Source organism: Halichoeres trimaculatus, unplaced genomic scaffold, assembly GCF_033239565.1.
Source record: "Halichoeres trimaculatus isolate MK-OKI-2021-1 unplaced genomic scaffold, fHalTri1.1 fHalTri1_scaffold_23, whole genome shotgun sequence".
In the NCBI taxonomy this organism is placed as follows: domain Eukaryota; kingdom Metazoa; phylum Chordata; class Actinopteri; order Labriformes; family Labridae; genus Halichoeres; species Halichoeres trimaculatus.
The window spans coordinates 2576831-2604483 of NW_027437201.1; the positions used below are offsets into that span (position 1 = coordinate 2576831).

General features: G+C 39.9%; 1 protein-coding gene across 1 annotated transcript in view; it reads left to right on the forward strand.

The window, feature by feature from the left end:
• Positions 1-2643: 2643 nt before the first annotated feature.
• LOC141784684 (protein phosphatase 1 regulatory subunit 1B-like) overlaps positions 2644-27653 on the forward strand; it is a 28167-nt gene continuing 3157 nt past the window's right edge. The window contains exons 1-3 of the mRNA XM_074662517.1: positions 2644-3029; positions 22695-22778; positions 25592-25667. Of these exons, the coding sequence (XP_074518618.1) occupies positions 2901-3029; positions 22695-22778; positions 25592-25667 (289 nt within the window). The 5' untranslated portion in view covers positions 2644-2900. The remainder of the gene's footprint in view (positions 3030-22694; positions 22779-25591; positions 25668-27653) is intronic.

The following is a 27653-nucleotide window of genomic DNA, read 5'->3' on the forward strand; positions in this document are numbered from 1 at the left end:
CTCTTAATGATGCTCTGCTTCTCTTTCCCAGTTGAACTCCGAGAAAGCTGAGATGAAGTCTATGCAAGACTGTGAGGAAAATTTATAATTAGTTTAGAGGGAAAAAAATGTAAATCTACCCTCCTCCTTTAATGCCTTAAATGCAGCATATGTACATCTTTATGATGCAGTGATTACTTTGCATATATGACCTGAGGCTGTATCGTCCTGCTAAGTGATGGACTGACAGGAAATATCAGAAACATAAACACCAAACCAAGCCTAATCCGTCCCTGCCCCTGTCTTTTTGATTCACATTTGCATATGAATGTGTGCTCTCTTACCTCTCCTCCAACTTACCTTTGAGCACTACCACACACCAACTCATCCAGACACACGGCTGCCAACACTATTCACAATGAGAAAACCTGTTGCCATGGCAATGAATTTCCCAAGTGAATATACCTCTTCTATATCTGCAGAACATATGATATGTCCAAGGTAGCCCCAGGAGAAAGAGGAGATCTGTGTCTGACTACACCATGAGAATCACAATCAACATGTTTGAGGGGTGAGGGGATTTCAGGACAAACTGGATCTCAGAGGAGATGATGGTCTCATTGATATCTATAGTTCCTCAAAATATAAATAGGAGAGAAAAGAAAAGGAACTGAAATAAGATTTGGTGCTGTTTGTTTTCCACCTCTTTTCAATAGAGCCCAAGAAGAGACCAAAACCACCCACAAACATGATCTAGAGCAATTTGTCAGTTTTGGCGCCCCCATGTGGTTGGTTTACCCATTCACTGCTCTTGTACTGAACATATGGATACTTTTCAACTTGTCATGTAGACAGAATCAACAATGAGTCAGAAATTGTCAGTTTTTTTCTCTGATGGTATCATCAGGGGTGTGTACAAGAGGTGGCAAAGGGTGGCATGGGCCCACCCCCAAATCTTGAGCTATGATCGGCGCTGGCATCAATTTTCAATCGATGGGACTGTAAATTTTAGAAATCCATTTGGAATCAGTTTCTCATGACTTAAAAGCTCTCTTACTCATTCATTCATTCATTTATTCATTTATTCATTCACTCTTAATAATCTCTTTGAACAATCACCTTTTTGAGTCCCTTTAGATTTAAGGCAAAGAATTTATGTCTTTCCACTTTTTGCTACTTTCCAAAGTTAAAAATCAAACCGTGGACTCTAACGTCCTTGGAAAGCTGTTGTTCATGATGGTAGTTAGAGCGTGATGCTTGGAGATTTTTTTTATAAGTGCTATTCCTGTGCCAATGCACATGTAATCCATGATACCTGAGACATCCTCTGGCCCAAAGAAATCTGCCTGAGGCTGACTCCCACAAACGGACCAATGTAGTATCCAGTGACGATAAGCTTCAAAACTCTGACACATAAACAGATGGGTGACATCATGGAGACTGAATCCATGTATTATATGTATTAAACAGTCCAAGATGTTACCTGGGCGCCCCAGGTGAGCTACCCCATGTCTAGCCTTAGAACACCCCACAAGGTGAGTTTCACCGAGCAAATGTATTCACATGATTTTCATTATGTTGCGGTTGTCTTGGTTTCGTGGATCCCTGGGTAACTTCAGGCCACTCACTGATGTCATCGAAGGTGGACGTGTTTTCCTGCTACAGTCCCTGTTTTTTTAAGGAGGGACGTGTGTAGGTGATTTTCACCTGACGTTAGTGATCAAGGGGTAAAATATTTTTATCAACATTATTGAAAAATTTACAGACAAGGCTTACATCATGTCCAAAGAATGGGTAGACCAAAGAAAAAACTCCCAGCTCAATAAGCTTTTTTTTTTTTTTTTTTTGTAAGGAGCATTTTTGGGAGTTTTTTATTCATGTCACCCTTATTTTAGCGCCTTACTTTTCTGTTATGTGTGTTATGTTATGATACTTTATATTTCATTGTATGAGACTTTGTACATGGAAAAGTAAAAGAATACTTGACTTTGTCATGTATTGCTGTACTTCTATATGTTTTGATGTGAAATATTCTTTTTTGGGGTATTTTAAAAGGGGTTAAATATACCTGATGTTAGTGATGGTGATACTATTTGTTACGATAGTGTTCTAGGGCTAGGCACGCTCCTGTGTCTTTTTGTCGATCAAACAGAGCGTTAAATCCTTCAGCTTCATCACAGGAGCTTTAAGAGGAATGTTTCCATGTTGTTTTCCCAATTTCTATTTTCATACCTTTAATTGATTTTTATTGATGCAGAAAACCCATCTTGTTATCTGTGAATCACATTGACTTTTTTTCTACAACATGCTTTTTGACCTGAAACCTGTTGATTCTTATTTTGCAGTGTGTGTGAGAGCTGTGTAAGAGTTGTCCTTCTTTTATAAAATCTTCCTCAAAAAAAATTCCCATCAGTATCAACTTGTTTGACAGTGAAGGCATCTCAGCTATTTAAAGTCATTTCCTGTTTAATCTCAGGGAAAATGCACGTACTTCATACTTTCACAACATTTTGAATGGCAGATGCACCGAATTTCCGACGGCAACTGAAAGCATCACAAGCTTTGGCACGATCTCACCCACTTTCACTCCTCTACACAAACACGGCACAGGTCCACACACACACACACACACACACACACACACACACACACACACACACACACACACACACACACACACACACAGAGGGAGGGAGAGAGGCTGACTCTAACGCACAGTGAGCGCGTGCAGGAGGACAGAGAGCCACGAGAGGCGGACGCTGGCAGACGCAGACCCGGAGAGCATCGACAGCAGTGGGATGCCTTTGGTCACCAACAGCTAAATCCTTCCAAAGATTTTCTGCAGAGTCATACAACTTTAACCGGAACAGGACTTTCGTTCGGTCGGACATCTGCGCTTTGGAGGTGACAGGCAGGGTGTCATGGACCCTCTGCTGCCCGCAGACGCGGAGCTGATGGACCGAGAGGCGGACAAGGATGCGAGGAGGAAGATCCAGTTCTCGGTGCCCTCCGCAGTGGCCACCCAGCTGGACCCACGGCAGGTGGAGATGGTGAGAGGCAGGGTGTGGAGGCTGGTGTGTGTGTGGAGCCTACATGGCTGATGAAAGTGGTGGCGTTGTGCGTATGTATTAGGATGAATGAGGTCAAACTGGGGTCGTGCAGCAAAACCTGTTAAAGGATCAGCATCTTTTTATGTAATTTTTTCTGCTGCCCTGAATCATCTTTGTCAAAAACGTCTACTTCTACAATCTGTGGTGAAAATAAAAAGTGTTGAATATATTTAAGAGACATTTAGTGAGATTTAACAGGGGCTTATCCAGGATTTTTATCTGGGGTGGCCCAACTTGGGTACTAACTTGGAAGGGGGGCATAATGTGTGTCGACATCAGGGTTATTCAACTAAAATCCAGAAAGGTCAAAAAGAGAAATCTTTATTACATAATTTAATGTTTATTTACTTCATTCATGAATAGATAAACTGTGTTTCAGTGGTTGTTTGTTATTCTTGATTAATTTCTGACTTCCAAGAAAATTCCAAATTTTCAAATTTTGGGGAATAAAAAAAACGTAATGTCAGATTAGTTTTGTAGGGCACACTCTGAGAAAGAAAGAGTTCAAATAAGACCTGTAGCTGGTTTTCTCTTTTTCATGGCAGGTGGTCTAATGAATCTGTTGAGCACTGTACATATACATATAGATTTGACTATATTTACAGTCATCTAATATTTAAGGCAAACATTTACAGTAGATGGATGAAATGCTTTTATCTCTTGAAGTATAAGATGGGCTGTATTTAAAAAAAAAATTATGATAACTGCACGGTCTCTGAGCATCACACAGTGGTTTTGTTCTCCTAAAGGGAAGAATGAACATGGATGAGTCAGTTCACTTTTTCTTTTCTCATACTGCACCTTGGTCTCTCCCTTCTAAACTTTCATCTGCATGCAAAGCCACAATATATAAACCCTGAAAGAGACTTCATTGGCTGAGAAGCATCACATAAGATGGCTTAACATGGATGCAGTTGGTCTGTGTGTTCCTAGCTCAGCTGATACCATGAACAATTTAAAAGCCTCACTGGTGCAAAATTGAAACGTCTTGTCAAATTTAAGCTCCACTTGTAATTTTGGTGATAGGTCTGGATCCGTATAGGATGGTGTCAGGATTCAAACCCAGACCATGGTCCTCCAGCTGGTGACTCCTGGTCTACATATATAATTTCTAACAGCCACCATGTTTTAATAATCTGTGTATTCATTTGTCATGTCAGCTGCTACCACTATTATGTGTCAAAAACAAACAAACAAACAAAAAAAATCCACCTTTTTAAATCTCACCTTCCTAATTTTGGATTACAAAATTAGAATTTAGCATTTTGTTGCTACCCTTTAAAATAGGAGTGTCTTGATCCAATACACTATCAGCGCCCGATTTGGCTATTTTTGGAGGATTGAATAGCCTCTGATTTTTTCACATGATCAGGACAGATCCCGTTTTCAAATGTTTTCAGCACTGTCATGCTTTACGGCTGCTGTAAATCAAACCAAGGCTGTGTCCGAAATGGCATACTAAGGTACTACTCATACTAAGTGTGACGTCAAAAATAGTATGTGGTGCGTTCACATTAAATAGTATGAAAAGATTGTGTGTGGGAGAAATACCCGGATGTATACTATATCGGAAAAGATTGTAAGTATGAGAGGTGGGCATACTAGTCGCACTGACACGCCCCATAATGCATTGCGAGCCCCGTATTTATAAACATAAATAGTGAATGAGATGACAAGATGAGAAGCAACTAGAATGGACTTACCTCTACAGGGAAACCAAAACATAAGTACATAGAAATAAAGTGCCTGAGGCGACAGACGGATCGTCTTCGGTGTCTGCGAGCAGTAAACATTTTCTAATTTTTTTGAAGAGTGATGAATTCGTCTTGAGACCGGTGTTAGCTAAAAATCAGCCACTAGCAAACTTCCCGTTTTCAAAATAAAAGCATCTTTTATCATCTCCTTTGAGTTCATTAACGCTTTTGAAAATTGGGCTCTTGTTTTGGAGCCGACCGGAAGTTTCTTCGATAGCATATTGGCGCTCTCAACAGAATGTCGGAAATGTCGAAATTAAATTTGCATCCGTGCGTTTTATGGCACAAATGACCACATTTTGGTTTTCTACGTGATGACTTTAAAACTTTCAAATGTGGCGAATCAACAGAGATATTTGATAGCCTGGTGTGCTTCCACAGACTCATGTGTGCTTCCAATTTTTGTCGTCGGTGGTTTTGAAGTGCATCATGGGAAACTGAGTAGTATACTACAGTGTAAACGGTTGGCACTCTAATCATACTTATAGTGTGTAGTATACAGTATATACACAACGGCCATGTAGTATGTAGTACGTTAGTATACCATTTCGGACACAGCCCACGTTGCAAACATGTCTGCTGTGAGGAACTACTTCTCTTTGGAAAGCAATGACAGTAAAACAATGTCTGCAACATTTGTAAAGTGAGTGTTTCTCAAGGAGGCACCAACAGGGCTAATTTTGATACAAGATATGTGATTCGTCATTTTCTACAAAATCACTCAACGGAGTTCGGGATTTATCAGAGAAAAGTATCGGCATCAACAAAACATGAAAAAACTGGACTGGATCAGAAGTAAAAAAAATCTGTATGGGGACACCCCTACTGTAAAGTAATATCAAAAGAAATTCAAACTATAGTCCTCTGACAGCCTGCTGTTGCCCAGCTTGAAGGTGATACCAAACTTAGGAGCCCCCTCTCACTGGACTAGGCCACCCCCAGGAGACACCCCTGTTAATAATGTGCTACACTAATAGAAATAATCTCAAAAAAGTGCATGCTCCAAACTTGTGTCCTTACTTTGGAGCACACTCAAAGTTCATGTTGCCTTTTCTGTATCTTTTGAAGCGTCAGGCCTTGTCACCGAGGTTGACAGACAGTTACATAAGCAGTCTAGCACGACTTTGTAGAACTCTGTATTTTGATGTTGGGTATTTCTCTGTGGGCAGCGCTGGGATTAGGCTGAGCCGTGCAGCCTTGCTTTTTTGGAGCCTTTTAATAAAGAAAAACTGATGAGGCATCTCTGCCCTTCAAAAGAAGTGCAGGAGGAGGAGGAAGAGGAAGAGGAGGTGGAAGTGAAGGGATAAAGTAATATTGAATATGAGATTATGTGCCTGAGTAATAATGCCCGCTCCACACACTGGTGAAACAAAATAAAGAAGGTCAAATTGTGAGTCATCTGAGAGAGGGAGGTGGTGCATTATGTAAAATAAAGGTAGATATCTATGTAGCTTTTGCTGAAGCACTCAAAGCACCAGCAGGTGAAACATGCTGACCTGGTGGAGAAATTGTGCAGTGTGAACAGAAACAATGTCGGCCTGGATGCGGACCAGCTTTAAGTCTGGCACCAAGCACTCAAAAGGTCAGAACACTGACATAACTTTTGGCTACGACTCCCTGAGCAGATAACTCTCTCAGCTTCCGCTTTTCAGACACACACAGGTGGCTTTATGGCAGGCTGCTCCCTGGAGTGAGATCTCATTGGACGCCTGATGCAGTTTGCAAAAACCTGTTTTCCTCCTTTCCAGCGCAGAAGATTGTGAGATTTCATGGGGCATCTGCTTGGACAGCTTGTTTCAGCGCGGAACGTAAAAATAAACTAATAAAGTCAACTATTCCCCACACATCTGTTGTTTACAGCCCAACTTTCAGTCTCTGGAGCTTCTTAGCCTTTTATTTGCTTTTCCTAGCAGCCCCATGTGTCAGCTCAATATAGCCCTTCAAAAACACTATTTAGGTTAAACCAACTCCCCTGGAACTGTTGAGTCATTTATTTTGTTTCTGTTTTGAAACAAACTATCCGGCAAAAGCTCACATTACAACTTCTGCTAATTACTTCCACAGCCTTTAATTATTAAGAACGTTGTCCCATTTAAATATTAAAATGTAAGCAGTCATAGACAGCATGGTGTGAGCTGAGTCACTTCTCCCTCTAAGACGCTCTGGCAATCTTCTCGCTCGGGACCAAGATTACCACAAATCTTCCAGCATGGATCCAGTGAGAATCAAAGCAGCTGCGCGTTCAAGGTTACTGAGTTCTTTGCATTATACGTCTCAGGATATATCCTCCTGAAGTGACTCTGCTCGCGTTGCTATGACCATGAGAGTCTGCATGACATCACCTGTTGCTGAAATCATCAGCTGGCAACATGGAGAGTTTCCTCAATGCTCATCATACCAGTCATCCAGCTGTGCAGATAAACAGTCATCCAGCTGTGAAACAAATTTGCCACAGCTGGCAACAATCCCCCCCCCCCCCCCCCCCCCCCCCTCCCTTTTCTTTCTTCTTCCTTGTTTCCTAGCTTGACATTGCAGAGCATGTTGTCTGTGGCGTGGTGTGTCCTGAGGAAACACTCGCTGCTTTCGCTTTATGAGTCTGTAAAAGCCTTGTCACAACAAACTTGTGCAAGTTCACACCAAAAATGAGCTGGCTCGAACTTTAAACAGGCAAACAAACTTAAAAAGGTTCGACCGATGTCAGTTTCTGAAATTGAAAGTTTGAACTCTATTACAAATGCTTGTTTTTGATCAAACTGTCTAGTCTGGGTTAGCAACAAGGGATTTGGGATATTTCTGAGTGACCACGCCGACTCTTTCTCTAGCTCAGAGTTCAGTTCAGACTAAAGTGAAATAGTTATTTTTTAGTTCATGGCCCAAAAAATGAAGTTTGACATGTTCAGTTTTTAGCTGCATTGGTTATTAGCTTGGTTATTTTCAATACAACCTCCTATACATCAGTCCTCAGCCCACAGTCACTGACATTTCCAAAACTACAATCAGTTATTGTATTTTATTATGTATCCATAGTCAAATATTAAGTGTAAAAGCCAAGATAACCACTATTAAACAGGAAAAAATGCAGCTTTGAAAACTTAGAGATAGGGATGCATGATATCAGCATCTTTTCTGTATTGGCCAATATTGGCATAAAAATCAAATATCAGATACCAGCTAACACACCAAATTCAGCCGATAAGCCAATAAAATAATGTGCTAAAGCTGCAGATAGTTTTGAACTTGAATTTAAGCAGCAGTCTGTAAGGTAAATGAAGCTGACTCATTTAAGCACATTTACCATTTACCAAAATAAACCATTTTATTCAGTTTGGGTTTAATTGCTGTACAGGTGCACTTCTTACATGTTCCCTGTGAACAGAGGTTATGTTTACTGACTGTCAAATGTGAAATTGGCACGAGTTTCCCCTGGTTGTAGGTAATGTTGTGATTTTCTCAGAAAGAGCATCATCCAGGTTTCAAGTGGTAGTTTTGTTAGAAAGTAATTCTCATAAACAAAAATACAGGTTGAAGTATATATTTTTTATTTTGCACATGAAATGAATATTACATTAGAAATGTGGTAAGAGTATGCACCATAATTCAATATGCTGCCTCCAATACAGACGAGATTTGATAATCTCTGCAATTATGTGCACGGAAAAGAATATTGGTATCAGATACATGAGTTGTTAAATATCAGCATATCTGATATCCAACATCCTGCATCCCTACTTAGAGACATACATAGAACTTCTACAATCTGTCAGCCCAATATTTGACTAAAGGACAAGGCTTACCCACATACAGAGGGACTATACCTGAGAGTAAAAAGGCTGAAGGTTTAAAAAAAAAAAAAAATTCTTTACAAACAAACCCAAAGAGATAATCATTGTCAGTTTTCATGAACAACATATCTAGACAAATTATTTTAAGTTTGACTTGCTAAAACTCATATCTAAATTTTCACAGCAACAGCCAGCTTCCTCAGCACTTTTGTTTATGTCTGAATTGCTGTCAGTGTAGGTCAATAAATACAGCCTAAGCTGCCACATCTCACTATTTATCCACAGCTCTTGGATCCTCCTGTAATGTTAGTGTTTGTTCATGGTGTCCAGAGTGATCTACACACATCCCACTTAACATCAGACACAGGGCTTGACATTAACTTTTATTGCTTACCAGCCACTGCGGCTGTAGTTTACCAGAGTTATTAGCCACTCAGCATTTTTACTAACAACAATTTTGTTGTTGTATAATTATGTTAATATGATTAAAGTGGATGATGACATGCTAAAGTTTACTTGAAATAGGTTTACAACCTTTTTAAATGTAAATGACTCCAGTGCACACTCAAATAAAGAATACATAAATCAGGTATTCAGCTCTGGAACAGTTGTGCTCCCTAAATACGAAAACATGTGGACTACTGAAACAAAGTAATAAAAGGAGGAATTTATTATTGCATGCAGTGAAAGTTGTAAAGGTTGAAAAATTGAAAAGATAAGATTTGTTTACAGTTTTTCCAGAGTGAACTTTTTACATTTAACTTTAATAAGTATTTGTATATTAGGAGGTTTAAATATTGTTCCCTCAGCTCCTCATATCTGTGACCAGTTTCTCTCCTTTACGTGTGCTCCTCCACGCCCACGCTCTACTGTCATACTGCAATGGGTTTAGTATTTCAGATGCCATTTCAGAAAACAACAATTAAATAATTCAACCCGCCAAAGTGGCTAGTAGGAGCGACGGTGTCACCGCTGAAATTCACCCGCATTTGGTGGGTTGGCGGGTGTTAATCTTAAGCCCTGATTGGATGTCTTAGAGATGAGCAAATCAAGTCTATATGGCGTCTGTTGGTCCAAGACTAATTCTGGACATCTACACAACGTTCATATTAAGTCTTCTATCTGGACGTCTAACCGTGACCCCACGTGGACGTCAATAAGCTTTTTGGACATGGAGTGGATGTCTAAGCAGGAGTGAGTGAGCCCACTGCGCAAAGAGACGTTCAACGTTGTTGTTTTTTTAAGTCTAATTTTAAACATTTATTTCGAATAAAATAAAAGTTTTGTTTGTTTACATTTTCCTGTTTTTCATTCTAAAATCACGATCTGTTGTGTATGTTCGATAGATGTTAGAAAAAGACGTAGTCTGGAGTAGCAGTCTGCGCCTTGAAGGTGAAAGGATGTCTGAACGTCTCTTTTCCCAGTGGGATGTTCTCAATCTGAAGTTGCTAAAAGGTCCATTAAGGTCACTATTCACCATGGGAGCACGCTCAATGAACATGTTTGTTCAATTTTCCACCGTCACATTCATAATGGCATGATTGTTGTGTCCCAGTGTTTGATTTAAGGCACAATGTGCAAACCCACAGTGTGATATCAGATATTATAAGTTCATGAAATTGACCATCAATACTTTCTTACCACCTCATGTCAAAAAAACTGAACTGTCCTTGAGTCTGAACTCTTCAAACCAAAACTCTGATGTATGACCAACCTAAGAAACCATCTGATACAGCCTCTCAAAGCTTCAGACAATCTTTAGAGTTTACTGTTACCCATAAAAGCAATACTGGACTTTTGAGCCAAGAATCTCTTTTCTGTCCGCAGGTCATTTTTTACAGTCTGACAAGCAACTTAAGGCTTCTTTAGCTGGAAATGTAGCAGACGGAGATCAATACTAATGCCTCTCTGTGACCTACGTTAGCAAACAAGACCATTATAGAGAAGATTGATTTCTTTCAAGTCCCTTTATTCTCCCGTCAGCTCCGCAGGGCGAGTGTCTGACAGGATGACTGATAGCATGCTGCTGCTGTAGCCTCTTTTGAACTTTTCACGCTATAGACCCATCAGAAGTTGCTTCCTAGATATTGATACTTGACTACAGCGGGCGCCAAAACTGACACAACCCTTAAGTTCCTCCCAGGAGCTTGAAGATACAAGACTTGAGTTGAAGCTCTGAGCAGGCTGACTTAATGAAACAGTAAGAGAAAGAGTTGTTGTTAGGTTCAGTGGTTGCATGATTCCAGCGTGTAGCTTCCAGGCTACAGTTCTTTTTAAAGTAGCAGATTATGAGCTTTCCCCCATCATTTTCTCTGGAGGGTCATAAAAGCGTGTGTGATTTGCCACCTGTTTGTTAATCTGCTGCTCTCTTAATGGATTCTGAGGATTTGGTTAATGAATGATGTCCTCATGCTCTACTGCTCAAGAATCTGTAAAGTTGTTGTTGTCCACGGCTTTCATCACATTAATAGCCTCTTCATCCGGCCCTGTGTGGTTTGGTCAGCGCATGGCGTCCTTTTGTTTCCCTCTCAAAGGCAGACTCTGGAGATGATTGAAAACTCCTGAGTTTCTGAAGGAGCAGTGTACGTAAGGGTCAGCGCAGTTCACGTGTCGGACATTTCCATTAACAGACCATTACATTAGCACAGAAATGGAGCATTCCCATGGAAAAGGAGACAGGTAGAGAGATAAGAGGGAAAAACAAATAACACAAAGCATTGAGTTTTCAAGGACACGGCGCAGGAAAAACGAGTAACTGACAGAAGGCATGAAGAAAAAAATCAGCAGCCAAGGAGAGGACTGATTAAAACCAAAGAGATTAGCTGTGGATGACTGAGGCCTGAATCAAGGGCAAGGGCAGCTAATGCGAAGAACAAATTTTCACTGCAGCGCAGCCAAAAGCTCTAAACTCCTCAAATCCAGCAAACTCCTGCCTGGGCCCGACTATTAAAACGCTACAGGGGTCAGGTTTCCTGGGGCTCCAGGCCCAGGATATTCTGACCATAGAGAACTGAAAACCTGCATCTTGATGCACCGATTTTTCTCATTTACAACAGTTTATAAAACCTGGGTCATTGCTTCCATTGCAACAAAATTAAATCTGTGTTTGTTGACTTTTTAAGGAAAAATGACACTAAAAGAACATCCTGCAACCAAACACTGTTTTAGACATGTTGACTTAGATGGTTCTTCTATACAATGCTTGTTGATGCTCTTATTCATTTAGATCATGCATTTTTTTAAATGGACTTTAAATAACGAATGCACTTAAATCAGGGCTCTGCAACCTTTACTTTCAAAGCAGCCTCAGCTGGCCTGGGTTAAAGTCATTCCAGAGCCATGAAATCTACTTTATCTTCACTATAAAGACAATAGAATGTGTAAAATTCTGAAAATTGTTAAAGTATAATAGATAACTATCTAAGAAAGATTTTTTTAGTTATGAAATTGTAAGTGTGATGTCTTTGTTTTTTAATTTTTATGAATTTGCAAAAAAAAAAAAAAAGAGAGAGAAATTTCTGACATTTGTGAAATGTAAAAAAATGCATAAATTTCAGAAAGAATTGAAATTTTAAAAATGTGCAAAAAATTCGAATGATTTTTAAATATGACAGTGCAGAATATGACACAGGCTCACCTAGGCTGCAGGCTTGGGCCCCCAGGTGTAAAGGGGCCCTCTAACTCAGTGGTTCTCAAATGGGGGTACATTCACCCCTGGGGGTACGTAAGGGCACTCCTGGGGGTACAAAAGATTCAAAAATGTATATTCAAAAAATAGCAACCTAGCAAAATTCCTTTATCACCATTTATTTAATCAATGTTTGAATCCAATATAAGTTTGAGGTCACAAATGTAATGTAATATTCAATAGACACGAAGAGTACAGTGCTATGTTCTAATTTTTTTTCCATCCAAAACTGCGTTGTGTTTGTTAGGGGGTACTTGGCAGAAAAAAAAACATATTATATGGGGTACATGACTGAAAAAAGTTTGAGAACCACTGCTCTAACTGGTCAGACATTTTTTGAAAATATGATAAATAAATACATCACCTATCTGATCAACAGGTGCCCACGTGGCCATGTTGTGTTTACTTGTTTCACTGCTGGCCATTGGTGCTGTCACTATGGTTGCCAAGTCTGCTTTTTAGAAGTGACCTTGAGCTTGTTTTTCCATAAAATTGCTTGGAAATCTCATCAGTCATGTGCTGTGGGTTTTGGACTTGATTTCTAAAGCGTAGTTGCTCATTTGGGCTTGATTTGTTGCCTGTATAGTCCCAGTTTAATTCTCTCTCAGCTCTTCACAAGAATGAGAAACATTTATTATTATTTATTTAATAGAAATATTTTTATTATTTCTATTGTAACAAATAGTATTATTTTTTCTTAAACAAAGAAAAACTGTATCATTTAAAGTTTTTATGTTGACTTTTTATTGTCAGTTTGCTGTTATTGATGCATAATATGCATATTTTCTTTTTCAAGTTTAAAAAAAGTGCTGACTGCGTTTACCACAAAAATGAATATTTATGCTGTTTTCAAGAGGTCTCATGTTTACAGAATGTGGTAGAGCACCTGTTGGGCTTGTTTCCTCAGAGCTGGTCACTTGTTCCTATCACTAGATCTGGCAGCACTGCCTGGAGTGTGTGCCTGTGGGACAGCATGATCTATAAGGGGGCCCCTCAGAAGGAATATCCTAGGGTCCCATTGACTTCCTTAATCCTACTATGATAACAGGCAATTCTGAGGAAGTAACACGTTGCAGTAAGACCAGAAACCATGTACACACCAAGTCAAAAACAGACTTTTATGGCATTAAAAACATATTTACAGCCTGGTTTCCAAAACAAGTCTTACTCTGTTGGCACACACTGTACGTCGACTCAATGATTTGCAATATATTAGAATCATCTGATTGTCCAATCAGAGACACAGCTCAGTTCACGTGACTGGCAGGTGCCCAATAGCTGTTAGAAAGAAGGTTCACAGCTGGTGTCGTATCCAATATGGCTGCTTCCAATGATTGGCTTTATTGCACGGGTACAGGTGACGTTGCGGAGACTACGTCCATGTTCTATACTGTCTATGGTTTTTCTCTGGGGCATCATGTTCTCGTCACATGTATGTTCTTGCCTTTTACATCGATTAAACTGTAGTACTGTCTGTACGTCCATCCTAAAAACACCAGTTTTAACTTGACAGACCACTCAGCACTTGCCATTGCTGCATCTGGTTCTCTTGTGTGGCTGTTTTTGGCTGCGCGTTGAGCACTCATCCAAACTCTGGCTCTGATTGGCTTACCATGAAATTGTATTAAACCTTTAGCCAATCACCATCACTAACGTATAAGTCACCCCTCCCCCTTTATCAAAGAAGGACAGTAAGAAAAAAAAAACACACATCACCACCCTTCACTGTCTGTGTCAGTTACAGCGTCTTAACGTCTAAAATTCTGAAAAATAAATGAGATTATCTTAAACTGAAAAACAATTAAAGTTAGTGGTGCCGTTGTTTTTAACGCTGTTATTCCCAACACTGGTGGAGATCCGTGTTATTTGGACATGTGTTATTTTTGGATCCTGTTCAGCAATCCTTCCTCTCTGTGCCAGGGTTTTTTCTCACCCTGTTGGCATTTCATTTCACATAAACATACATTACCCTATACATAGCTGGACTTAGCAGTAAGTAGGTTATTTCTTTATCCCCTTTAAAAAGGAGCCAGGTTTGTAAAGAACATGTATTTGTGGATGAACAGCAGAGCTGAGTATTTGGGTTTGGGTGCTCATGAAAATATTTCAGAATCTTTGACAATACCAAACAGCTGATGACTCAGATTGACTCTTGTCTGGTGGACTGAATGATTGAAGTCTGATAAAACAAGATAAACTTGCAATTTAAGAATGTGTTCATTTAACAAACAGGAGCCTCTGTTGCATAAAGAAGAGCCACAGACAGCCCCAACAGCCTGGCTCCTCCTCCTTCTCATGCTGATCACCAGCCTGCTCTCACACTGTGTGGGATGGCGTCCCATTTGTAACCCTTTCACTGCTGTGGCTCAGTGGTAGAGTCGTCGCCTCTCAACCAGAAGGTTAAGGCTTCCTACAGTCACGGGAGCACGAACCGAAACCCTAAATTTCCCCCAGTGTTGGTCAGTGTTGTGTGGATGGATGTGAATGTGTTCATTAAACTGGTGGTTTCTTAACATAAAACGCTCACTACCATCAGTGTGTGTGGATGGTGTAATCCACACCAAACCCCAGTTTTTCGTCACTAAAAACAATGTTTTCTGAAAACTCTGGCCAAAGTAAAGATTTTAGAAAACTCCAGTTTCACGGGTTCATGTAGATGCAAGTTTTTGGATCTCAAACGTCGCAGCTGAATGACAGAGGTTCATTCTGATTGATTTACACAGGTATAGGTTGTGACAAACACTGACATATATGGGTTTGGCATGCTTCAAGCTGCACTTCTCGGCGAATTTGCCCGGTGTGTGTGTGGACAAAAGTATTTTTAAAATCTGATGGAGGGGAGTACAAGGCCTGAGACTAGCAGTGTAAAGTGCTTTGAGTGGTCAGAAAGAAGCTACATAAGCGCTTTATAAGTACAGGTCTATTTACTATCCATTAACTACCCCTCCTCTAAAAGATAGGGTCTGCCAGAATTGTGTTTACTTGTCAGTAAACACAACATTTAAACTGGGCTCCTCCTCCTTGGTTCAGTGCCAGCAGCAGCACACACCCACTGCCTCCAACTGTGACTACGTAAACGCACTCACTACCCCAGCAACCACTTGTAGCATCACGCTTCTACGTGGAAGAGACTCAAGAGCTGTGTGCCTGACTTTGCATGTTAGCACAAGCTAATCCCAGGTATTTGACACATACCTGGTTAGCAAAAAGCTAACTCACGTCACTCTTTGTCCTGTGCTGCTCTTCAAGTTCCTAAAGGAAGTGAAAGTTAAGCCAAGCTTTACCCTTGTTTAGGAAAGCTTTATCTGTTTGAGTTTTGTTTCACTTTGGTTGTTTTTCTTCCTCTGTGCTACGCCCATTGTCATAGTTGCTCTGATTAGCTTCTTTTGCTCTCTAATCGACAAAGTCACTTTGCACAATGGGCGCAATTTGATTGGCTAATGTAACTTTGCCTACTCTCCGCCCAGAAACGTCTGGATACAACCAAAAAATCTACTTACAGGCAGAGGAGGGGGTTGAGGCTGACACAGACACTGACACGCATGTATGGGGGCCAGAGGAGACGACTGAGCAGGATTATTCCGGTAAAAGCTGATATTTTATTTTTGGGGGGAAAATCCTGCAGACTGTACCTTTAAGCAGCATTTTCTCCTCACTTCTTTCTACTGACTGGCCTCTAAGTATTAATTTAGATATCTTTTTAAATAAACGTAACATTAAAAACATCCTCTGTGTTACATCTAAAATGCTAATGGGAGTAAGGCTTTTGCCACAGTGTCAACAGGCAGAGATGAAATGTGCCAGACTACTCTCTACAGGTTGATTTGATTGGATGTGTGGGATCCTATGTGATAAAGCTTAGTGTATTGACCAATCAGAATCCAGTACAGGTCTAAATACTGAACCAGAGTTGGAAACACCTTTTCCCCTTTGAATTTTGCTCTAGGATACATACTTTTATTGTTGCAGGCAGCAAGCTGGAACATTTGCTTAGCATTGAATGTGAAGGCTATGCAAGTGCATGTTTGTGTGTTTGGCCCTCATACACTCGTTTGCTACAGCAGGCGCTGCATTGAGATTGTGTTTCAGTTACTGGGTTGGTTGGGTTATTTGATGTGATGGTCTTTCATCAACACTCATCTGTTTTCAGAAACCATTCACTGCTAAAGGTCAAACAGGGAAAATAAAGAGTTTTTTTTCGCTGCATGAGGAATTATTCATGGAGTAAACTGAACAAAGCAGAAGATTTAGTTTGCTTTTATGGATTTTTTTTTAACCAAGTGGATAGTTTTTCCTCCTCCTAGTGCTGGTATTTTATCATAAGCTTTTCTGTTAATGTGATGAAGTGTTGGAGAGATCCATGAAGGTCAAAGCAGAAAATAAGGTGAAGGGATTAATGATTTAGCAACGTCCTTTGGTCCTGTGCTGCTTTAACTCCTCTCTGTAACTCTTCCTGTGGCTCTCATGCTTTACTAACCACATCTCCAATATGGCTGAATATTTCTCAAACATGGAATAAAGAGCTAAAAAACAGAGTAGCAACAACTTGAAAATGCAGGCTGTTCTTTGATTTGATTGATACTTAAAAATGACTGCCAGTCAAAGAAGTCAGGGATTTGACCTTTCAGGCAAATGAAACTTTGTTGTTTTCAGACAGATTCAGCCATTTGAGCAGAGTCTTCAGTGAGAGACTAAAAATGTCCCTGAACTTGTAAAAATAGCCGACACTAATTTATTTTTGGTAAGACAGGCTCAATTGTCTTTATCCACATAACTCAAAGGCATTTCTAACATCATCCCCTGAAAACGATGCTGAAGCCTCACTGAGGTTGTTAAACAGTTGTGTAACAACTCAGGATCCCTGCTCCAGTGTTTGAGGGTTGAAGTAACCCAGCAAAATAAATCAAAATAAGCCACTGTTAGTATCTCACTGCGACACTGAAAAAACTGAAATCGTATCAAGTGTTACTTTCTCATTGTCTTTAAAAATGTCGTTTTAGCCTTAATATGAGCCACATTCACCTGACCAGTCCAGAAAAAATGTCTGATTTCAAGTTGTTTAAAGACAAAAATGAGGTCTGAATTGCTGTAACAAGTTTAAAAAAGAATCTGCCAATGAAACAAGAGAGAAGTTATTTTTTTAAAGAAATTATTCTAGTTTCAGGCTAATTCTGGAGCAAACTTTTCTTGTTCCATTTTTTTGACTTGTTGCATGCAGTTAAGACCTCATTTTTGTCTTTAAATGATGATGATGTTGCTAGGCACTGCCCTGTTGGTTATGGCTGCCTTTTGCAGCAGCTCTCTCTTCTCTGTCCGTTTCTTGTAATTTTTTCGTCTCTTTTTTATAATCTCTGTATTTGGAGTGGGTCATTACTTTGTGTGGCTCATTTCTTGGTCGTGAACACAAAAACTTTTCGTGGCTTCAGTGATATTTTTACTACTTTTTCTCCTGTGTTTGTCTGGAGATCCTATATGTAAGTATAGCTGCATTGTTTACATGTGGAATCGGCTATTAGCAGCATGTAGCATGTCAATGCTAACTGGTGTAAGGCCCGATGTTCCCCCACAAGGTGAGGAGAAGGAGGTGAAGACGATGTGCTGGTTCTCAGGTAATTTAAGAATGTTCATCAAGTGATGACATGGACCTGTTCTTCCATCCATCGTTATTGGGAACGTAAGATCCATCTCCAATAAGATGGACTAGCTAGCTGTGCTAGTGTTTTCTTGATTGCTACTGTGATTTCAATTTTGTTGTACTTGTTACAATTACAATAAAGTTCTAATTTATTCTATTCTATTCTATTCAGACCTCATTTTTGTTTTTAAACAACTTGAAATCAGACATTTTTCTAAACTGGTCAGGTAAATGTGGCTCATTTCGAGTGTAACAAGACAAATTTTACTTAAAATAAGACAAAAAACTTGATAAGATTTTAATTTTTCAGCAGTGCACAAACCTCTACGTCTCATACTTTTTACAAAAACTTCAAGATTCAATTTAAGACAACCCGATGTCCCATCACAGCCCAGTGTTTCTTACACAACACTGGAAAATCAATCTTCTAGCAGCTACTTAGTCTGCACACCCTGAGAAATGTGAAGCAAATCAGTTGCAAATCGAATCAGTCTCTAGCCTCCCTGAGCTAACGCAGGTATTTACAGACCTCTCAGACATGCACAACAAGGAGCGGATGAAAAATGTTCCCTCTAGGGGCTTGACCTTCTCGCTACTGTGTTAGCAAAGCACTCGTAAAAGGTCAGTGTGTCTGAAAAGTGCTCTGCGTGTAGTTTGCTGCTATGACTGCACATTCTTCTGTCTAATAGGCGTATGAGTGTGTGTCAGTCACTGTGTGAAATCCCTCTTGTTTATTGGATCGTCTCCACGCTGACACACTCTTTGACCCCTAATTGGATGTCTTGTAATTCATATTTAAATCTGTATCCCCACAGAGGCAGCATGTTTTAATTGGAGTGTCTGCTTGATGAATATGTTTGAGTTCAGAACAGTGAAGCAGGAAGAGTTACTCCAAATCAAAAGCTGCCCACACACTTCATGCCTACACTGTTGGCAGGTACTCACATCTCACAACAATCTTATTACCATAACATGTTTCAAAATAGAGAGAGGGATGGGTTGTTGTACATTTCCTAACACCCCTAGTTATTGTTAGCCAGGAGAAGGAGTTTTATTATGTTTGAATAAGTAAAGGTTGGTGTTTCTTGGACTGAATCAAAGGTGAAAATAACATTTTCCTAATGAACAAGCACTGGCAGCTAAATGGACTTTAGGCATGAACAGTAAAAACACTCAGAAAGCTGAACAGTCTCTGCAGTTTAATATTTGATTTAATGCCTCAACATGAGAAACAAACCTGGAGTTTTAATGAGCATTACCCCAAACAGTTACAACATCAGATTCCATTTTAATGTGCTAAGTGTTTTTATGACTTGCTGTGCTGTACACCTCGAGTACCTTCAGGTGAAAATTCACCACAAACAGATGTTGTAAAGTTAACTGATGCTGGATGATTAGAACCCCAAAGTGAGACGAGACTGTTAAGTTTAATAAGACTTCAAAGGTAGGAAAGAAAAATCAGCAAAAGCCCTGTTTCCACCAAGCGGTTCAGTTCAGTTTGTCTCTGTACGGCACGCATTTTGTGCCGTTTCCACAGACTAATCCTGGGACAGATCCACAAATAACAGAGATGAGCTGACTTTTTGGGGACCCTTCTTTTGGGGTTCCAGACTAAACAAATCGGATCTCAGAAGGTGGAGCTCCAACACTGCAGTCTGTTGACTGGTGGAAAGAATGGTCACTTCCTGTGTGACAGTGAGCCACATGCCAATCACAAAGAAGACGAATTGTTGGATGTCTTCCATCGTTGCTCTTTGTTTACTGTGTCACTTTTTTTTTTCTTTAATGGAATTATTAGCACGGTATACTCTGTCACGCTGCTATGGTGTCAACCAATTTGTAACTAATGTGGCTATCGACAACTGGCTTACGCCGCCTACCAAGAGGGGGTACAGTTGGCCGTGGAAAGGCAAAGAGTGAAACTGTTGAGATCTTCCCCTCTTACAGTGTGTGGTGTAAATACAGTGTAATCTACACTGTATCTACGCTACATACACAAGCATTATTGGATAATAATGGGGTACGGTGAGCCCTGAATCAGGTCACACCCACCTGACTACTCTGGCTAACTAAAAAATGGTGTGATATGTGGTCAGCCTTGAGCCCCATTTCCACCAAGCAGTCTTGTTCAGATCAGTACAGTTTGGTACGGGTTGGATCTAGGGCTGGGGGATATATATTTTTCCTAACTTAAATTGTGTATATATTTTGTATTTACTCTGTGCAGAGTTCTTTATTTAATATTGTAATAATTATTATTCTTTTTCTACTACTTAAACTCTATTTTTCTACTCTTGTAATTCTATCCACGTCTGTACTGAGAGAGTGCAGTTTAACCGGAGTCAAGTTCCTTGTATTCTTGAAAATACTTGGCCAATAAAGGTGATTCTGATTCTGATTCTGATTCTGATTCTGATTCTGATTCTGATTCTGATATTGAATATACTCGATGTACCAAGGCTCAAAGACAGGAGTCACTAGAGTCCTTTCAGCATGACCAACACAATCCAGGTAGCTGATTAATGGAAATTAAAGGAATATTATCTCCAACTTTAGTTCATATTTTGAAAGTATAATATAATATAATATAATATAATATAATATAATATAATATAATATAATATAATATAATATAATATAATATAATATAATATAATATAATACAATCAGTCAGTTGAAGAAATCTGAATAAATTATTTTACTGGAACTAAAAATATGCAACTACATAAAATTTGGTTTCAAATATAAGGTTTGCTAAACTTTACCTGATTGAGATTTTCCCCTTTTTGCATTCAAATTTTAAAAATCCAACTGAAAGGTCTATTTGAATCATTATACTGATGTCATTTTATGCAGCAAAGGGTTGGATTTAACATTAATATAGTGATTTAGAGGAGAAATCAGGATATCGAGATATATATCGTGTATCGAGATATATCCTACAAATATCGAGATATTGGATTTTGGCCATATCGTGCAGCCCTAGTTTGATCAGTAAAGCCTGATTCTGTTTGTGTTTCCACAGCCAATGGTAGGCAGTGTAAGCCAGTTGCCGATAGCAACATTAGTTACAGATTTGTTTGACGCCATACCAGTGTGACAAAGTGAACCGTACTAATAAATCCAATGAAGAAGAAAAACTTGACACAGTAAACTAAGAGCAACATTCAGCAAAACGTCTTCTATGTGATTGGCATGTGGCTTTTTGTTACAAAGAACATTTTTTTTAGATGTTAAGAAAATGGGAGATTCTTGTAGCAGTTCAGAAACAGAGGACAGACAGTGATGTAGTTAAGTCACTTTTTGTCATAGCAAGTCAACTTTAGTTCATATTTTGAAAGTATTTTGAAAGAAAAACTTGACACAGTAAACTAAGAGCAACATTCAGCAAAACGTCTTCTATGTGATTGGCATGTGGCTTTTTGTTACAAAGAAAGGGTTAGGGTTAGAAAATCAAGCTTCAAGGAAGTGACCATTCTTACCACCAATAAACAGACTGCAGTGTTTCTAGCTCCACCTTCTGGGATTAGATTGATTTACTCTGGCACTCCAACAGAAAGGTCCTAAAAGTGGAACACTTCGTCCGTTTTTTGGGGGATCTGTCCCCGGATTAGTCAGTGAAAACACCATTCGTGCCGAGTCAAACTGAACTGAACCACTTGGTGGAAACAAGACATCAGGGTCTCCTCCCTGTCTCTTTCTAATGAACATTTTTTTTAGTTGTTGAGAAAATGGGAGATTCTTGTAGCAGTTCAGAAACAGAGGACAGACAGTGATGTAGTCGAGTCACTTTTTGTCATAGCAAGTCAACTCAGATTTTTACCTGCTCAGGAAAAAGAACCATCTGGAGATCAGGAAGGCTCCTTCAGCCCAGAGTCACTGATACCCCTCTCCACAGCTTAGGTCTTAAGAGCAGACAGATAAGAGGATCTGGCTTTTGGAGGATTCTGCATTTTACACAGGCAGCGTGATGGGACAAAAAGTGGCCCTTTTTAAAATATCTTCTGCAGGCTTTGATGACACACTACATATGTAGATTGTTTCTCTGGAGCCAAGGATACCCTAAGATGATGGTGCTGTAGCAGAGGCTGGGTTAGCCATGTAAAATACAAAAGGCAGCTTTGATTAAACATTCTTATTCTGATCAAGGAATGGTTCAGAAATTATGACGCAGGAGCTTACGTAGTGTGAGGGTAGTCCAGGTTCTCACCTCTGGTCTTCTAAACAAACTTAGACCAAAAAGATACGCTCAAGCCAAAGAGACAAAACACCACCAGACACAAATCCATGAAGGCAGGATGGCTATTATTTGGCAGAAAGATTGTTTGAGACGGTTTAAAAATAAGTCGACATGCAAATATGTAAAATTACACACAGGGGCCTTCTTAATGATTACCACCAAGTGATGAGAACATGCAGCAAAATAGCAAGCAATTTTAAGCTATCCAGCTGCAATCTATGACAAAATTTAATCCTCATTGAGGAATTATCTGGACAACAATCTTTTGAATGTTGTTATGCAATGATGTGCATTTTCTCATCGCAGTGGTGCAGAAGAAAATCCTCTGAAGGGGGAATATTAGAAGGCACACGGCTGAATGAATAAAAAGCATCAGTAAGATACTCATCGTACCTTGTTCTTTCTGTTATGTGTGGGTTTACATGGTTTATGATATTATTATATTTTCAAGTTATAAGCAGAACTTAACTTTTCTACTTGGTTATATTCTTTCTTTTTTTTATCAGATTCGACGTCGGAGGCCAACACCAGCCACGCTCTTCAGACTGACAGACCCCCCATCACCAGAGGAGGACTTAGGCCCACACCAGGTCAGATAAAAAAACACAGTAGATCTAAAATATTGCTTCAAAATGAAGAGATCTTATAGAGATACTGCTCAAATTGGAAGTTTATTTTGGAAAGGGATGTGATTTTTCTGTTTTCTTAAAGCTTAAACCCTCACATTGCTCCCTCTGCCTTCAGCTGTAAGCTCAAACACAGCTCTTTCAGGCTGTCAAAGATGCTATGAAATGTTGCAAATTGGAATTGGTGCCCAGAGTGAATCTATAGGCGGCATTTGAGAGAGTGGGTGTACTCACAAAAATCTCTGTCCTCTCTGCCAGCGGTGTGTGGTATAAACAATAAGACTGGGGACCCACATGCTGGCTAACCAGCTATACAAGGCTAGAAGGATGCAAAAAGAAAATTATACCATGGTCAGAAACAGGCCTAAAGGATGACAAAAGACGAAACAAATCCAAGAGGTTGTGATGGTGAGGGGGAGGATGTTGAAGGGTTAACTGGTGAGCAGGTGGATATATGGGTGTCAGGTGACCAGGGTCAAAAGCAGTCACGACAAAAATGAAATCTGTTGTTCTTTCTGTACACTTGTCCTTTTTTCTGACAGAATTGTCAGGACGCCAATCAAAGACCAAAGTATGAGCTGGTCAGGCTTCTTTGGGTCTGTAAGATCAGAATCCACTGATATTGGGCTTGGTCTACTGGATGTGAGAGCAAAGAGGATAAGGACTCAGTGCTGCATTGAGAGGAACTGAACATTTGGTCTTTCTGCAGGTACACAACGTTAAAGGGCGTGCCGTCACATGACGCCCCTTAGTTTTTGATTAATTTTTAACTGTGGTCATATACATTTAAACAATATAGCCACTACCTTCAGGCTGCGTGGTGGCACAACGGTTAGTGCTGCAGCCTCACAGCAAGAAGGTCACCAGTTCTTCCTGTGGGCCTGGGTTCTCCAGCTTCCTCTCACTGTCCAAAAACATGCTCATCAGGCTAATTGGTCACTCCAAATTGTCTGTAGGTGTGACCCTGAACAGGATAAGCAGTGTAGAAATTGATGGATGGAACCACTACCCTCAGGATTTGTTTCTATGTATGTATGTGTGTATAAGCAAGACAACTCATAATCTATTCATCCCTGGGAATCTCATTGATTACTTTGGGGCACCATTGGCCTGGCACTTTAAGCATGCGCCCCATGTACAGTGGCTATAGCCTTGGTTTCAGTAGTCACTGGTTCGACCTTGTGTCAAATGTCTTTCTCCACTCTTTACCCCAACTCTTCAGTTAACCAATACAATAAAAGGGAAAATGCCCAAAAGTATAACTTAGAGAAAACAATAATTTCACCGTCAAGAAAAGAAATTCATCTGGATTTCAGTAAGACTGCTCTAACAACAGTTAGCTACCTTAGCTAACAAGGGACTAACCAAAGAAAAGCCTATTTTTTTTATTTCAGGGTGCGGTCATTCTGGTCATCTGTACTTCGCCCAAACAGGCTTTGACCCTATAGTCCAGTTCATTTGGCCAGTGTGACCTCTCTGGTCTGTCCCCATAACGACACACTTCTTTGGCTTTGGCACTCTTTGGGAAGGTGTGGTTCAGCATGGTAAACTTCATGCATGCACAAGCATGTAGGGGGGCTGGAGGGCTGTGTCCAACCAAAATGACTTAACATAAGGCCAAAAAGTGTTCTCCGTTGTGCTGACTCTAATGAGACCAGGCTTCTTGTAAACAGTAACTTCATGATGACGTAGGCGAGCCATGTGTGTGCCCTAAGTCTTGGCTCATGTGGGAGTTGTGTGACCGCTTGCCACAAGGGCAAGTACTTGAGTACAGCAAGGTACTGATGGCCAGTAGTCGAGAATGATTAAAAATATCAAGTCCTAACATGTGGAAGCTGAGTAATGTTATTCTAACTTTCTAATGGTCTCATTCCAAACCAATAAAAGTGAAAAACTGATAAAATGAGCCTCTCCACCGTGGCTTCAGGTAGTTTCACTCATGTCTCTATCCATTTATGAGGAACAGCACTTCCTTGTTTTGGAGACTGGGTGTAAGTTGATTTACAGATCTGCTGGCATCATTTGGTGCATTGCATTTTATCGTTGAGGTTGGATTGTCACTAGTGACCCCTCTGACGGATGATATTCCTACTCAAAACAACTTAAGTCACTTCAGTAACCATGATCAGTAATTCCAAAGTAGCCTTCTCTCGAATCGATTGGTGTTCATTTGCAGCTTGTTCTGTGTCATTAAACCAATCACATGACAGTCCTGGTAAAGTTTTATCTGTGGATGTGTTTTCATTTTGCTTTAGCCCACAAACTATCCCATAAAGTGATGTCATTACCTGGAATTGGGAAACAATGCTAACAACCAAAGGAAGCTACGGCTAAACAATTCAATCTAAGTTGTTTTAACCCACAAATGGCACATAGTGAGCTCTGATCTGTCATTCCTTGCTCTTACTTTGGACTTCAGAGGTACAAGGATCTTAACATTAAGCTAAAATGTTTTCTCCTTTGGGATGGATGTTGGACAGTGCATCCACCAGAGGGAGACACTCAGGGTCAAAAGCTACATCAGAGAAGAAGAGTCAAAAGTTGAAGTATTGATTAACTGAGTGGCTGTTTTTTTTTTTTTTTAAATAATACTTGAACAAATTCTTCTGTGTTGTGTTTTGCTAATACCTGAACTGTTAGCTTCACTGTCCTGAAAATCTTAATATGTTCAAGTATTCATGAGCCTCCAGATGAGCCCTTACGTATGCCTACTTCATGAGATTTAAACCAATTATTTTCCTGTTCTGTAAACCATTGTATGATTGCTTTTCTTGCAGTGGGTTTTGGGGGAAAATGGAGCCTTGAAAGCCAAACTGGTTCACTCGACGACCTACCAGCCGCCCTCACTGAAAGGTAAATGTACTGTCACAGACATGCCTCATGGTATGCTTTACTACAAATGGCCCAAAAAGAAAGCAGTTTGCAAGACCTAATTCTACCGTGGCAACTGCCATGTGGTCTTTATCTGTTTGGAATATGTGCCTATCCAAAAAAACACAGCGAGAGGTGTGTGTCTGTGTGAATGTGTGCGCTGTGAGAGATTAGGAGCAGAGACAGCTGTGAGTCTGCTCTGGATCATCCTGGATTATACGCAAGGCAAACAGCTGCAACATGGTCTCACACACACAGACCCATACAGCACAAACGCAAATATGTAAGAATCACAGAAATATACAATAAAAATACATGGTTATTTCATAAAAGTTACAACCACAACAATGAATATTCCTGGATGCTTCCATCAGTGGTTTTCACTGCAGGTTTATGGGGATTTGGTTTGGAATTAAAGACAAATATTCCTTTAAGAAAGAGAGCAGAAAAGGCTTGATTAAGTTTTATAGATTAAGACTTGTTAACATTAAAGCTCCTGAAGCTCCTTGTGATTATTTGTTGTTGCAAATGTAACCAAAGCATGTTTTTTTCCCTGATCTGGTGGCAGTGTTAGGGGAAATGCTAACTAGCATTCAGGATTACAGTGAAAAAAACAGTAAATCTTGATGCTAATGGTCTTGTTTGCTTTTGTAGCTCAGAAAGAGGCATCAGTGTTTATTTTGAGTGTTTCATAACCAGTTGTGTTCTCCTCACAGGAGCTTTAAAAAGAGGTCAGTCTGACTTTGCAGGTGTAACAATATAACTGTGAACATGTTTGCAGAGTGAAGTTGCTCTGTGAATCTGACGTGTTTACCCAAAAAAAGACTTAAAGTGAAAACATGGGAATCACAGTGAGGAATTTCAGATGGAATCTCTCTTGGGAAGACTTCATCATCACCAGCTGGACTCAACATTTATCTTTAAATCTTGGTGATGTGAGTTACACAGTATAAGTAACTCTGTTTCTCTGTGCATTTACTGACATAACTTTATGTTTTCAGTGGTAAAAAAGCATGAAGCTTTTCAGCCTATTTAAATGTGACACGGTGAAAAAATAGCACCTTTGCATCGCTATGATGCCAATAATAGGGCCTTCCAAACTATATGTTTGCCACTCTTTTGGTGCAGGTGACCTATGACTGAGCCACTCCCCCTCCACTCACTTGGACAAACGATGAACATTCAGTAACAGGCGCCCGGGCAGGTGTCACAGTAGAGGACATTTCACAGGATGCTGTTGATGATTTTTGGAGACAGAAAGATCACAGATCATCTTTCAGTCACCAAAAGTCTCTAAAGTCCACATTGGAGGGAGATATGAATCATTTTATTGTTGAGAAGGTAAATAAAAAGCTTCAGTTACTGACTAAATTTACAGCACCCAGAGCAAAGAGTGTGTCTCTGATAGTTTGGAGCTACGGGATTTACACTGAATCATTCAGCAAAACGTTTGCCAACCTCTGTTATCTCAGCTATAACAGATAAGCTAATGAAGCTAAACTCCAGAAGCTAAGGTTAGTTTAACTAGAGCCCTTTGGACAACAGCTAACAATGATGTATGATCACCAAAGAACAAAAACTAGAAGAAAACAGGCCAATGAACTCCTAACAAACAAAGAGACATGATGAACACAGCTAGGAGCTAATGTTAGGCTAACCTTAGCTAACATTACATAAAATCCCAAAGCATCCATCAGACTGCAGTGGTGGTTCTGGTGTTAAAGATAGCTTTATATTTCTTTACAGCAAAGTCACAATCTGCTGCCTCAAATATGATGTCAGCTGACCTTAGAGCAGATGGAGACATCCTTCTTTATTTCATTCACACAAAGCTGATGTTGGTCTACTGCTCAACTTTATCCAAAGAAGACACTTTTCTCTGTTCTGTGTGTCAAAGGAAAGGGTTAAAAATACACTCCATCACCCAACCTCTCAGGATACCTTGTGTCAGAGTTGCATGTACCCCAT